This window comes from Sesamum indicum, linkage group LG4 (assembly GCF_000512975.1).
Source record: "Sesamum indicum cultivar Zhongzhi No. 13 linkage group LG4, S_indicum_v1.0, whole genome shotgun sequence".
Lineage (NCBI taxonomy): Eukaryota > Viridiplantae > Streptophyta > Magnoliopsida > Lamiales > Pedaliaceae > Sesamum > Sesamum indicum.
This window is the reverse complement of record NC_026148.1, coordinates 11,676,349-11,690,927: the sequence shown is the minus strand read 5'-3', so window position 1 is coordinate 11,690,927 and position 14,579 is coordinate 11,676,349. Positions and strand designations below refer to the sequence as shown.

Below are 14,579 nucleotides of genomic sequence, written 5' to 3'. Positions count from 1 at the left end.
GTTCGGTGGGACGCCCATCTTTGTTTTGGGCTTTAGAGAAAAATAATTGAGGAAGATATCAGTAACTATACCTATTTCATAATGGTTTGAATGAAAAGTATTGACGCAAATAAAAAATTTACATACACCTTTAATTTTACTACTTATCCATACACATACAACACACTGACGCTACACAACATACAGACACACATGTGACGTGGAATCTTGTGTTGGGAATAGGGGATGGGTCAATCCAATGAAATAGGCTTTTGATGTTGACTTTTTGCGGGCGGAGTTGGCACTTGGCTGCGCTTTGAAATGCATTCTCCTGGTTGGCCACTTTCCTTCTTTATATGAGTATCTTAATATAATTAATTATGTAATGCTAAAATGTTCATTAAAATTTTGCTGCAATTATTGCATAATGATTTGGGGTATGGTCACCCAATCTAAATATTTTTCATGTATAAATTTTTTGAAATTTCAATCGAAATGTATATTACTTTGCATAATGTATCAGTTCGTTTGAAATAAATTAGAATATTTTACATTCTACAACACTATTTAAAAAAAATAAAATTTATTTTAAATTGTACATCTTTCACATCAACATAATTAACTTAAATATCGAAGGGTTTTCATGGAGACTTTCCAACAAGTTTGACAATGTTCGTTTTCTCAAATCATAAATACCTGAGGTGAATACAAACTCTCGGCCCGACCGTGTAAATATATTTTACAAGGCATGATAAATAAAATATAAAAATGACATGGACCCTTTTTCAAAATCATAATGAATGATTAATTGGGCATTATGAGGGATAATAAAGCATTTCACTGTCAAACCAAAACCCTACAACTTTTTGGAGACAAAAATCTTTAGGAGTTTCTAATGATAGTTCAAGTCTTGGACAAGATATATAAGACATCATATGCAGCACAAAAGTTTTGCCCAAATTTCAATGATTCCGATTATGTGATCTTTTGGACAACATGTTAAAATACTTACTAAGGCAACATATATATATATATATATATATATATTCCAAAATTCCACTTTCTCACTCTTCTTAAAAAATCCCACCAAATCTTAATTTATAATTTAGGGTCAATTGTATCTACGGCACTAACTTTTTATACCATTATACTAATTTTTTTGTTATGTTGATAGTGCATTTAAATTATTTTTTTTAAATATGATTTATTGATTGATTGATTTATTTTTTATTATAATGTATTTTAAAATATGAATAAATATTTTTTATATGTATGTAATGACAGTGTGCCACTACAGTTAGTTAAATTAAAAAAGAAAAGGCAATCCATCCCCGAAGTTTTTATAAAAGATGCTCACTGCTCCCTATGTGAATAAGCCTGTTAATTATATTTTTCATAATTACAAAATTAACTGTTATAAGAAAAATATGCCAAATGGATTATTTAATTTAGTCATTTTCAATTTTTTCTAAAAAAATTAAGCAAGGAAAAATATAATTGTCACATTATCGTTTAAGAACTATATAATTATTCTCCATTTAAGGAGAACATTTGTAATTTTTTAAATAATTAATAAAAATATATTTATAATTATACCAAACGTCAAGGAAAGTAGCTGTAATTGGCTTTTATTTTTTTTCCAATTTTGGTTGGATTTGATATGAATTTTTTAGATGAATTTTTTTTAAAAAAAAATCTTGTAAAATTTTGTATTAGTGATTATGAAAGTTTTGGTAAAATCAATAAATATCACCTCACTATTCTAACTTTTTTAAAAGAAATGACTCTTAAGAATAAAAAATTATTTTGGGAAACCAAATTCTATTTTAGAATGTGTCTTAAAGTGGAAAGGAGAGTAATAATTTGGGACAGAGGGCATCTAAGTGGGACTTGGGGTATCCAAGAAAAAGAGATCATCACAATCTCAATATAATTAGGGTAAATTACAAATATTTTTTTTAAAGCTTGATATAATCAATACCCTTTGATTTTAATAACTGTCTAATAATTAGTATAATCCGTTAGGTTTTCATCTATTTTTGCAGTGAACTAACTACAATGCCTTTGTGAATTAATAATTATAATTTTATTTATTTTTTTAATTTTTTATGAACTAGGTGGATTTTTTTTTTATAATTTTTTAAATTTTTTCATCCACCCCATCCAAATTTTTCATACCTCCAACCAAGAATTACATAATTTTATCAAACATTGGAGGAGCATTTATAATTTTTCAAACAATGAAAGAGTATCATAATTATGTCAAACTCCAGAAGAGATCGTTGTAATTTACCCATATATTTAAGAGTCAGAACAACTAAAAAAATGTTCTTGAAAAGTTAAAAATAATAATAATAATTATTATGATAATTCACTACAAGAAAATATGACATTAATTAAAGCTGTCATTAAATATATATTAAGTGACAATAATTTTTATTTTGTCATTATATATAGTTATTAGTAACAAAAATTATGTATAAAGTTGTAACTAAATACAAATAGTGACACCTCTATATATAGACAACTAATTAGTAACAACACAATATTGCTAGTCACAACTATTAATTATTTGTTAGGCTTAAAGTCAATTTTCATCCCCCAACTTCAGGCCATTCTCGTTTTAATCTCCTAAGTTATTAGGGTTCCAATTTGGTCCCGTAAAACTGAAAAAATCTCAATTTTGGTGCAAATTTGGTCAGAAAGTTGAGTCACTCGCCGGAAAAAAGGCATGTGACTTTTTCAATTGGGGCTTGCATTGTGATTGGCTAAAAATAAAAGGCTAAAAGGCAATTTTCGTCCCCTAACTTTAGGCCATTCTCGTTTTAGTCCCCTAACTTCAGGCCATGTCTTTACCACATCATCTTTTTCAGCCAATCACAATGCAAGTCCCAATTTAAAATGTCACATGCCCGGCATGTGACTTTTTTTCAACGAATGACTCAACTTTTCGACCTAATTTATACCAAAATTGAGATTTTTTTAGTTTTACGGGATTAAAATAGAACCCTAGTAATTTAGGGGATTAAAACGAGAATGGCCTAAAATTAAGAGACGAAAATTGCCTTTAAGCCTTATTTGTTACCATTAGGTCGTCACTATACATGTGTAACAATTTTGTGTACTTTATTGTTTGAAAAAAAAGGGATATACATATATATATATATATTATATCTAATAGAAGATTAATATGTTAATTAAGGGGTTAAGTCATAATATATCAAAACTCTAGAGATGTCTATCTAATTAATGCTATATATTATTGGAGAGAGGCTTTTTGGTATCCTACTCAATTTTGATTTGTTATTTATTTTTAAAATGTTAAATTAATTAATTATTTTTAATTTCTCCATTTATTATAATTTTTTATAACTATTTTAGGTTGTTTTTTCTTCCCTACTTTTTGATCTTTTTTGTGTCAATGATTTTATAAATCAAACTATTCGTATTAACTTATATATTATCTTATATTATGTACTTTTTTACTCAATTAAATTAAATAATACAATTTGTATAAATATATTATTTCAAATAATCTTTAAAAGAATTATGCACATACCCACTAGTTATCTATACTAGTTAGTACCTCTTTGGTGTCTTTGATATGACATTTTCAGCTTTTTTTCCATTGCACTTGCTAGCTTCCAAACTTTATTCTCACTATATCCAAATGGCAAAAAATTTACATTTTAAAATAATAATTTATTTTTAGCTAAATTTTATTTTATTTTTTTTCAAAATTATTTATTTTTTTGTCAATCCTTTTCATATTATTCTTTTCTCTTATTTTTTTTCACCTCCACTCTTGATATTTTGGCAGCCTTCCATTGACTATTTAATAGAAAAGACCAAGTGCTAAGTACGAGGCCGTAAGGCCTGTTATCCTCGAGTCCATGCACATCATATTTTTTGTCAAATAACTAACGAGAAGCTACTAGAAGATAAAAAATGAGTTTCTTTAACTTACAGGATCAAAATGAGAATTTTGTGTGAACGAAAAATACAATTTCTATCCAAATAAATACATACACCAAGAATTTTAACAATATTTAATATTTATACTTTTTAAATATTTTTGCAGGCACAGGGATTGTGTCATGCCAGCATATCCTTATTTCCAAGTCATCAATGTAAAGCTAATTAAACAACAGTATATATCTTAAGTCTTGACCACTCCATCATCATTAATGATCACAAAATCCCATTGAAACGCGATGCTCCCGGATTCTCCTCCTCTCAGAATCCAACAAATCTGCGCTACTATTTACGTAATTTAAAGGGAAATCTAATTCAGAGACACAGTTCTCGAATCCCTCCGCAGCAGCCAGACAGGGAGAGAACTCTTCTCATTAGTCTATCCGAACAAGAACTCCACTTCACATCATCTTCATTCTCCTACCTAAACTCTGCGACTCATGTAATCAGGACAGCGATATACATATAAAGAAGAAAAACCCCACGAAAAAGCATGCCAAAATTCTACCACACAAGGGATAAATTGATTATATGGATATGCAGAAGACTCGCGTTGATTGTGCTGTATACTTGCTGTTAATCTTCGGAATCTCAGTTGTTTTGATGTCGGATTTCAGCCGCAATGCCTCTTTGTTCAGGTTGCCCAAGGCCCATAAGTTGCCTCCTTCTAGAGCCGTAAGTAATCCAGCATTCAATGATCGTGTCATCTAAAAGTTCAAAGCGCAGTTATTTTCTTGATCTATCTACCTAGGGTTTTCTTAACTTTGAATGTTGTTTTATGGTTTGATACTTGATGTTTTGTGTATGTTTCTGTAGATCAACATGCCTGTCCGTAGAGATGAGCTTGAAGAGTCATTAGCGGCAGCGGCAGTCTCGACCACAGACAAGACTGTAATAATTGCCATCATAAACAAAGCGTACGTAGAAGGTGATAAGCCGATGTTGGATCTGTTCTTGGATGGTTTTTGGCTAGGGGAAGGCATCAGGGAATTAACCAATCAACTCTTGATTGTGGCCATGGATCAGACTTCTTATGAAAGGTGCAGATTTCTTAGGCTTCATTGCTACAAGCTGGAGACAGAAGGAGTAGATTTCATGGGAGAAAAGGTTTATATGTCGGCTGATTTCATCAAGATGATGTGGAGGAGAACACTTTTCCTTGGTGATGTGCTCAGACGAGGTTACAACTTCATTTTCACAGTAAGTTTTTAAAGCAGTATTGTCACAAATATTTTCTTTAATTACATGACTATTTTCTTGTCTATGTTGTTATCTGTGCATGGGTCAATAGTTTAGACTTTATTTGGACTTACAGATTTGAATTTGAATAAAGAATTTGTAAAAATGATTTCAAATTTATTAGTTCAGATTTAGAGGTGAAGTATTTGAAATTCTTGAATTTAGAATTATCAAAATATATTTAAAAAATTTATTATTAGACATTTATGCAATATTAGTTGCGTGCACCTCGACTGTGGAAAATTATATTACGTAGATGAATTTATGTTTTTAATCCCACGGTAGGAGTTCAATATTTTTAGTTTTTACTTTACGGGATTTTCGGAATTGTCATAAAATTGAAATAATTTGACATGATTGTAACTAATCTGTTTGACAGGACACTGATGTACTATGGTTGAGGAATCCATTCCCATATCTGAGCAGAAAGAAAACCCCGGACCTCCAAATCAGCACCGACAAGTTCAACGGCAAAGAGTGGTCGGAATCCAACCACATAAACACAGGATTCTACATGATCCAATCCAACAACAAGACCATAGCCCTTTTCGACAAGTGGTACGCCCTCAAAGACATCACCCCGGGACAAAAAGAGCAGGATGTCTTGTTTGATTTGATGCGACGGGGATTGTTCAGACAACTGGGCCTCACTGTCAGGTTCCTCGACACACTCTACTTCAGCGGCTTCTGCCAGGACAGCCGCAATGTCACAGCGGTCGCCACCGTCCACGCCAACTGCTGCCGTAGTATCTCCGCCAAGCTGGCGGATTTGACCCGAGTGATTCATGATTTCAGGAGGGCCAAGAGATTTCCTCCCAACGTAACGGCGACGTTCCGGTGGACGAGTCATACAGCTTGTAGGAAATCCTGGAAGGATTAATTAATTTATAATTGCCTGGAATTTGCTCAAGTTTGAATTTCAGTTTAAATACAATTTTTTTGATGATACACAAATATATTATAAATACCTGTAATTTTTAACATTAACTGTATCTCAATTTTAGGGACTACCATAATTTTTTGGGATAATTAAACTATCATCTCTTAAATTTTGGTATAATTATATTTAAATTCTCTGTTATTTGATGAATTATATTTAGTATGTATGACGTTTGTTTCTACCAAAAATAGACTTTTTGTTAGTCAAAATTTATCAAATTTACATATATTAATAAAAAACTTGAATGAAAAATTTTTATTTTTACCCCCAATTAATTTATCTCTAACTTATTGATAGTCAAATAAATATTTTTTGGTCAAACTATTCTTGTACATTTTCACGTGCACACGTGACCACAAAAAATGGGGATTCTCTAAAATCTGACGACTTAATTTATGTGGAATTTTTTCTTAAATTGTTGCTTACGTGACAAGGATGCCGTGTTTAAAAAAAACACATCTCCCTGCCAATTCACCTTCTCATCCCATGTAAGGCTTGTCATCGAAGGGAAACCAACATCACGTTGAAGGCACGTGTTCTCTTGTTCATAGAAATATACTAAGGGAAAATTTTGGGGGTGGGGGGTAGGGGGGCGAGGGTGAGGGTTTAGGGTGTGGAGGGTTTTTTTTTAAAATTAAATTTATATTATATAAAATAATAATTTTCTTTGTCATAATTATTTATAAAATAATAATTTTAATTTTATAATTTTATGTATTATATGATATAAAAAAGAATTTTATTTTTATAATCTATAAGTATTTATAATCACCTATAAGTTTATGTATTTTCTATAATTTAAAATTTTATGTGCTTTTTTATCTATAGTTTTATAATTAAATAAAATAATTATCTTAATAAAATAAAATAATTTATATTTACCTATGATTTTATGTATTTTTTTATCTATATAATCTATAATTATTTATAAAATAACAAAAAAAATTATTATCTAGAATACTTTATGATCTATAAGTATTTATAAAATAATTATTTATAATTTTATGTATTAATGTTTTTTATCGATGATTTATTCTTTTTTAAATTGGTGTATTGAGTTATACATTTTATTCTAATTTATAATATATTTTAAAATATGAAAGATTATTTATTTTATGTATGTATAAACGATGTGTCACGAAAGCTAGTATAAAATATAAATTCAGAGCTTGTTCTTATGCAATTTGACCCTCCCTTTTTTTTATGTAAGTGCTTATATCGGAAAGGAAAGATAAAAATATATTCACTTCAAGTGACAATTCATTCTTTAGTGCCACATGGTACAAATTAAATCATGAACAAAATTACTGGACTAAAAAATATAATTACTTAAGAAAATAAATTCAACTCATCTGCCACGTCAGACTTTAGTGCCACGTGGAATAAAAAATCTCCAAATTGAAGCAATTCTGACGAAAATTGAAAGATTCATCCGACGCAGTAGCAACTTGAAGTACTTTAGAATATAGTGTATAAAATGTAATAATTATAATTCTAATTAGTGGCCTAAAATTGAACGAGAGTCAAATTAATGAATTAATTTTTTTTTCATATATATATATATGACCATGTTCTCACAACTCACTCGCCCCTAGCACTAATTAATATTTAAATTTCCTTAATCCACCACTATTAGATGACTACAAATACTTCTATTCATTGTTTTAAAAATTGTAAACATCTCTTAAAATTAACGATCGTTTAATAAATATTCTTTGATGACAGCTCATTTTATGAGGATATTTATTAAACAATCATTGATTTTAAAAGAATATTTATAATTTTTCAAGTATTTATAATTATAATAAATTTAAAATAAATCGGTTGTAATTTAGCAGTAATGTATATATCCTTTAATAATGGTAAAGTTGTATTTTCATCTAAACACACCCCTTATCTTTATGAATATAGCCCCATCCGTAGGAAGACAAGTAAAGAAACCCCATAACCTCGACATTATTAATCCATATCTATATCTATATATATATATAGCACAAATTACAATAGCTCAACTCTCTCTCTCTCTCTCTCTATATATATATATGTTCTACGTCGCCGGAGGTTAGAACATGGCTCAGGCAAAAACCCGCTTCAAATTCGCCATATACGTGCTTGTGATCATCTCCATTGTTTATATTTTCACCCTAGACATTACCAAGAACCAGCGTTTCTTCAATTCCCATGATCACTTTCCTCTTCCGAAAACAGTAAGTTCATTCATTTCCAGACAACCCAAAATTCGGGGTTTTAACAGTTAAAACTGTCAGACAGGAGAATTATTATTATCCCACGAAAAATTTTCCATCTACTTATTTCCGTTTGATCATTTCAGAACAACGTAACCGGGGACGAGCTCGACGAGGCGTTAGCAGCAGCTTCCACATCGGACAGGACTGTAATAATCGCCGTAGCAAACAAGGCGTACGTAGACGGCGATAAGCCGACGATGCTGGACTTGTTTCTGGAGGGTTTTAGGGCGGGGGAGGGCACCGAGGGGTTGATCAACCACCTCCTGATTGTGGCCGTCGATGGGACTTCGTACGACAGGTGCAGATTTCTGGGCCTCCATTGCTACAAGCTGGAGACGGACGGTGTGGATTTTGTCGGGGAAAAGGTCTATATGTCGGAGGATTTCATCAAGATGATGTGGAGAAGAACGCTTTTCTTACGGGATGTGATCTACCGAGGTTACAACTTCATTTTCACGGTAACGTTTTCCGCTTACTGCTTTGACTCTTGAATGCGACTTCTAATTGACTTTCCGGGAAAGTGAATAAATTTTCACTTGTTATCATGTATTTATGTATGTATTAATTAGTTGAAGATATTCAATTTTATATGATGACTATAAAAAAATAATCTTAATGACAAAATAAGTACTTGAAAGATTAGTATCATCCATAATAATTAATCTTAAATGATCAAAATTTCATCCGACAACAGTTTATAAAATTTTATTAGTAACAAAAGTTTTATTTAATTGTAACTATTGATAATTAGTAACGTGTAATATATAAAGAACTTGATCATAATAACTACATACATATACATGTTAATCAATATCAATTATTTGTATAGTAATAATTTTATGCATAATTTTTTATCGTTAATTAACTATCATTAGCGATATTTTTTAATTTTGTTATCGTTAAGAACTTTAAGTGATAAAAGAGAACAATTATTATCACTCAATTTAATCACATAATTAACTAATTAATTAGTGACAATTTACCTATAAATACGCATCATATAGTAATTATAAAATTATAGATACACCTTTTGAGGGACTGAACAAGAAGCGTATTTGTAATTATAACTTCAAATACAAAAATTATACTTATAATTTTGTATAAATATAAAAAGTATTTATGTAATTAAATCTAATATCACAAAATATCAATATTATTATTTATCTTAAAAATCAATTTTGGAATAGTGGAGTTGATTGATCAATATTATTATTTATCTTAAAAATCAATTTTGGAATAGTGGAGTTGATTGATCAATATTAATTAGGAGCTAGCTAGAGAGCCCTCATTTTCATATTAATATTTATAGAGAAAATAATAAATTAATTAGTGCCTAATTTGAAGTTAAATTTTTTGAAAATGGACTATATATAACCACGTACGTGTGAGGATCATGATATCTTATTATTACATAATTAGAGATCCAATAAATCAGGGAGACATGACTTACATAAAAATTAATATTATAACGTGGTTGCATGATTTTTCTAAATAATCAAAATACTAATTAGTTGTATTGCATGATAGGATAGTACGTAGTCCGATATTAATATTATTAATAACCTCGACGTGCATACGACAGGACATTATTATAAACATGGATATCTTAATAATTGTCCATGGATCTCAAAGTAATTATTCTATTAATTATAAAATAATTTAATTGTGAAAAATGTATTACTGGATTAAAGAATTGTTTGACCATTTGATTTTTATACCATATATAATTTTTCTTTTTTATTTTTAACATGGCGAGGTAAATTTGGGGTTTTGTAGACAAATATGCAAAATTATACTTTTAGCTCCATAAGATAGGGGTTGAGTCATTTTCTTTACGAAATTTTTAAAATGGTCCAAATTAAAAAACTTGTCATATTTCTTATTTGTTTTATAAAAATTTTAAAATAGTTTCAAATTAAAAAAACTTGACAAATTTAGCCTCGTGTCCAAGTTTTCTTAAAAAAGTAAACGGCAAGGACATGTGCTATGTACACATCCATCAATTGTCTGATAAGCCGAGCTAATGGACACACGCATTGTGCGTGTTCTGCCTGTCTATTTTTCACTGAAACTTGGATATATGACTAAACGCGTTTAGTATTCTCAATTTTGAGATCATTTTAAAATTTTCGTAGCGCAGAGGACTAATTATGTCAAGCTTTTCTAATTATGGGACTATTTCAAAAATTCTATAAAGCAGGTAATTAAAAATATTGTATCTCCTATCCTATGGGATGAAAAGTGTAATTTTTCCTTTACAAATCTTATATTTAATGTAAAAATAGAAAAATAATATTTTTCATCCCATAATTTAGACTTTGCACTAATCGTATTGTTTGTGAAACTCTAAAAAATACTCCCATAATTTTTAAGAAATTATCACTTAAATTCCTATCAACTTCTGTACGAAATTGACAAAAAAATCACGTATAGACCAGATGGCAGTTTCCCTTTGTTTTAAAAAGATAACGGCATTGTGACAGGCACGTAATTTTCTTTTCTCCATCAATCTTCCTAATACATGTTTATAGAAGACTGATGAAAATAAGATTCTTTTGTAAATTGTAGGATTATTTTTTTATAATCTCCTAAACAATAAAATTGAAAAAATACCAAGCCTACATTATGGCCCGGAAAATGAGATTTTCCCTATAAAATATATATACTCGAGTCATGTTCTAACCGGGTAATTTGTTTTCACAAGCAAATAAGATTTTCTCTTTGTCTGAATCCTATATATTATTTCATCTATTTTTTATTTAATATATAATGTCATGTGTACAAAATCAATATGATATATATTTTAGGGTTAATTACACTTAGGTTTAGTTTAAAAATATTTATATTATATTTTCTCAAAAAAAAAAAAAAGTTTTGAACTTACACTCATCATCCCTTTAAAAAAAATTTCGCTTTATACCTGACCTCCTTCCATTAGGGTTTGGACGAAAAATACTAATATAAATAAAAAGATTGACATAAATTTTTTATTTTGAGCCTCTTAAATATTTTTATATATATTTTTATACTTATAAAGGGATAAACATAATATATATTTATATATATGGAATGAGGTTAATATTATTATATTTTTTTCTTTATAAGTACAAAATTATTATATAAAAACGTTAAATGAGGGATGGAATTACAAATTTAAGCAAATTTTTTTTGCTAATATTAATATTTTTTTTGTCTAAATCCTAACAAAAGGGAGTGAGATATAAACAGGGAATTTTGGATGGGGTATAAGTATAATTTCAAAATTTTTCGGGAGAAAGTATAATTTTATATTTTTAGAAAAAGTATAAATATAATTAACTCTATATTTTATTTAATTAAAGATTTTGTACAATACCTTAGTGTTAGTTCTATTTTTGTTTTACGACAGGACATTGATGTATTATGGTTAAGAGATCCATTCCCATACTTAACCACAAAACAACCCCTAGACCTACAAATCAGCACGGACAGGTTCCGGGGCAATCCATGGTCCGAATCCCATCGTATCAACACCGGGTTCTACATGATCCGATCCAACAACAAGACCCGAGCCCTGTTCGACGCCTGGTACGCCAACAAGGACAACTCCACCGGGCTGAAGGAGCAGGATGTTCTGGAGAAGCTGATGCGCCAAGGCTTTTTCAGACAGCTGGGGCTCAAAGTCAAGTTCTTGGATACTCTCTATTTCAGCGGGTTCTGCCAGGACAGCCGCGACGTCACGGTCGTCGCCACCGTCCACGCCAACTGCTGCCGCGGCATGGCCGCCAAGTTGGCCGACTTGACCATGGTGGCGCGTAATTGGAAAAGGTACAAGAGGCTCGCTTCTGCCAATGCAACCTCCACGTTTAGGTGGTCGCTTCATAGAGCTTGTTGGAATTCATGGAGGAATTAATTATTGCAAAATATTAGTAATTTAATTGGGGAGAATTACATTTTTCGTTCAGAACTCATGTTCAATGGTTTAAATAACAAAAAATTATAATTTTAGTCCAATTAATAATTTAGAGATTGATATTTCCTATTTATTTTTCAACCATCTATTAATTTACTTAATTATAAACCATTAATAAATTATTTTCATATAGCATATATTGGCATGCCATAATTAAAACAATTCTATTTTAATAAAAACTCCATCATTTCTTTCCCAAAGAAAAGTTACCTATCATTAATTAATAATAATTTATCGCTCTTACTTTAAATATATATATATACATACAAATATATATATGTAACTCAACTAATTAATGTTCTTGCAACCCGTCAACCAAGTTTAAGCCATCTACATACACAACGGACTGGACTATTTAAATAAAGGCCCACACATAGTGTGTGATGTCCACAGAATTTTATATATAATTGAGTAATTAATTGGTAAACATTGATAAAATATAAATTTAATCATAAATAATTACAGGTTGAAATTGCAATATATTAAAATTTGAACAAAGTAAATTAGAGCTTTGTACAAAATTTGGGAGCAAATTATATTAATTAAGAAATTAGGTAAGACGTAATAGGTAGTTTTGAAAAAAATTAAATAAAACAAAAAAAAGGATAAGAATTGATGGGTGGGCCATCACCTTTCAAGATTATGTGCTATATCACACAAGCTGTGTAGTGTGTGATATGATTGATAATGGGGTACGACACGAATTGTGTGTTGTGTAATATCAGAAAAAAGGAAAAGAAATGAGATATTAGGATTGAGATGGTAATGATAGCCGGCAAAGATAATTGAGTGGTGCACTCCAACTTGGGCAAGCAGGGCCCTCAAAAAGTAAATGAAAAGATCAGGTATCATGTCGTGGACTCGTACATGATTGTGGGTATGTGTTAGTTCTTACTTCTGTTGTTAGTATATGATAAATATTTGTTGGTTGGTGTGACTTCATTATACTTAACTTGTTGTTGTGTGTGTGTGTGTATACTGTTTGGACCGTGACACATGAAGTTGAGAGTTTGGACTATGGAGTTTTTAAATATACTGTTTTGTTGTCGGGTTTTGCGTTTTCAAATTCTTTACAGCCGGATGTTGCGTTATCTTCTTTTTAGTTTGTGTATATGAGTACATCTGTGGAAAATAAATATAAACTTTTGAGGATGCCTATAATATATCTTATAACATATATAAACATATATTATATTGATAAAAATAGAAATTTATTTCATTGGGTAAACGAAAATTTCTTGTAAAATATACAATATTAATGAAATGATATACTAATTAGTGGTAATTAAGTATGATGCCGTAGCTAGACAGTACTACATAGAGTCACTTATAGAAACGCTTATAAAAAAAAAAAAAGCGTCATGAATGATAATACTAATATAAAAAACATCCTATTCCTGAGGCAAAAACTGAGCTTGATCTGCTGCTTGAGTCGGCAAGACTCAGTTATACTTGAGGTGTGGCGGGAGGAAGCAACCACTTAGACCCCTCAATATAAGCAATGCTAATGAACGACTTAACCTCTGCATCACTCAGCTGCTTACCATATGCCGCCCTCTTGCTAAGATCGGAACCTGGCCCCTCATTGTGGTATTCTCCAAAATATACAGTACTGTACATACAAAAATTAATGAAATTAAGCGATTATTAGAGAAAGACAACATTTGCATGAATGGCTGACCTGTCGGTATGGTTTTGACCATTATTAGACCATCCTTGAGGATTTACAGCGTCGCTCAATTGAGAGTAGGCAAAGATGACCCGACCGTAGGGGAACCAGGACCTGGCCAGGTACGCTGTCCCGTTGGTGCCCGTCACCCTGCAATGTACAAAAACATACCCGTTTGCCTCGTTGTGCTTCGACCTCGAGTGCGCTGCAATGAACGACACTGGATCGCCTGGAATCACATGTATCTCCGAATTCTACGTCCGAAAAATACACAAGTATAAGATCATATAATACGTAGGTACTGTCGGTATATGAATATTTTCAATCAAGAATATACTTATTTACGTTTTGGCTTTCTTTCATCTCGAATTCAATACTAACTTGGGCATCAAAATGATAACATCTTTTCTGCAGGTCCCGCTTCAAGATCCATATACACCTTTGGCCCAAGTTTCGAACCACAGTTCATATCCCTTGGGCCTGTGCGACTTTTGAACGCACCAGTCACAATTATAATACATTCCTACAATTAATTACCGTCTAATAAATACAGTCATATAAAGTTGTGTCACGAGG

At 30.7% G+C, this 14,579-nt stretch overlaps 2 protein-coding genes and 1 long non-coding RNA gene across 3 annotated transcripts; 2 read left to right on the top strand and 1 right to left on the bottom strand.

The window, feature by feature from the left end:
* On the top strand, positions 4,309 to 6,138 carry LOC105160961 (uncharacterized protein At1g28695-like). Its single transcript, XM_011078507.2, has 3 exons — positions 4,309 to 4,629; positions 4,771 to 5,154; positions 5,573 to 6,138. The coding sequence occupies exons 1-3, from the start codon at positions 4,486 to 4,488 to the stop codon at positions 6,071 to 6,073; spliced, it is 1,029 nt and encodes a 342-aa protein (XP_011076809.1). The 5' UTR covers positions 4,309 to 4,485; the 3' UTR covers positions 6,074 to 6,138.
* LOC105160764 (uncharacterized protein At1g28695-like) lies at positions 8,154 to 12,301 on the top strand. Its single transcript, XM_011078242.2, has 3 exons — positions 8,154 to 8,340; positions 8,466 to 8,840; positions 11,771 to 12,301. The coding sequence occupies exons 1-3, from the start codon at positions 8,203 to 8,205 to the stop codon at positions 12,272 to 12,274; spliced, it is 1,017 nt and encodes a 338-aa protein (XP_011076544.1). The 5' UTR covers positions 8,154 to 8,202; the 3' UTR covers positions 12,275 to 12,301.
* On the bottom strand, positions 13,842 to 14,265 carry LOC110011849. The gene is made up of 2 exons (XR_002286891.1): positions 14,016 to 14,265; positions 13,842 to 13,946 (listed from the first exon to the last, which is right to left on the bottom strand). It is a non-coding gene; the product is annotated as an uncharacterized LOC110011849 (long non-coding RNA).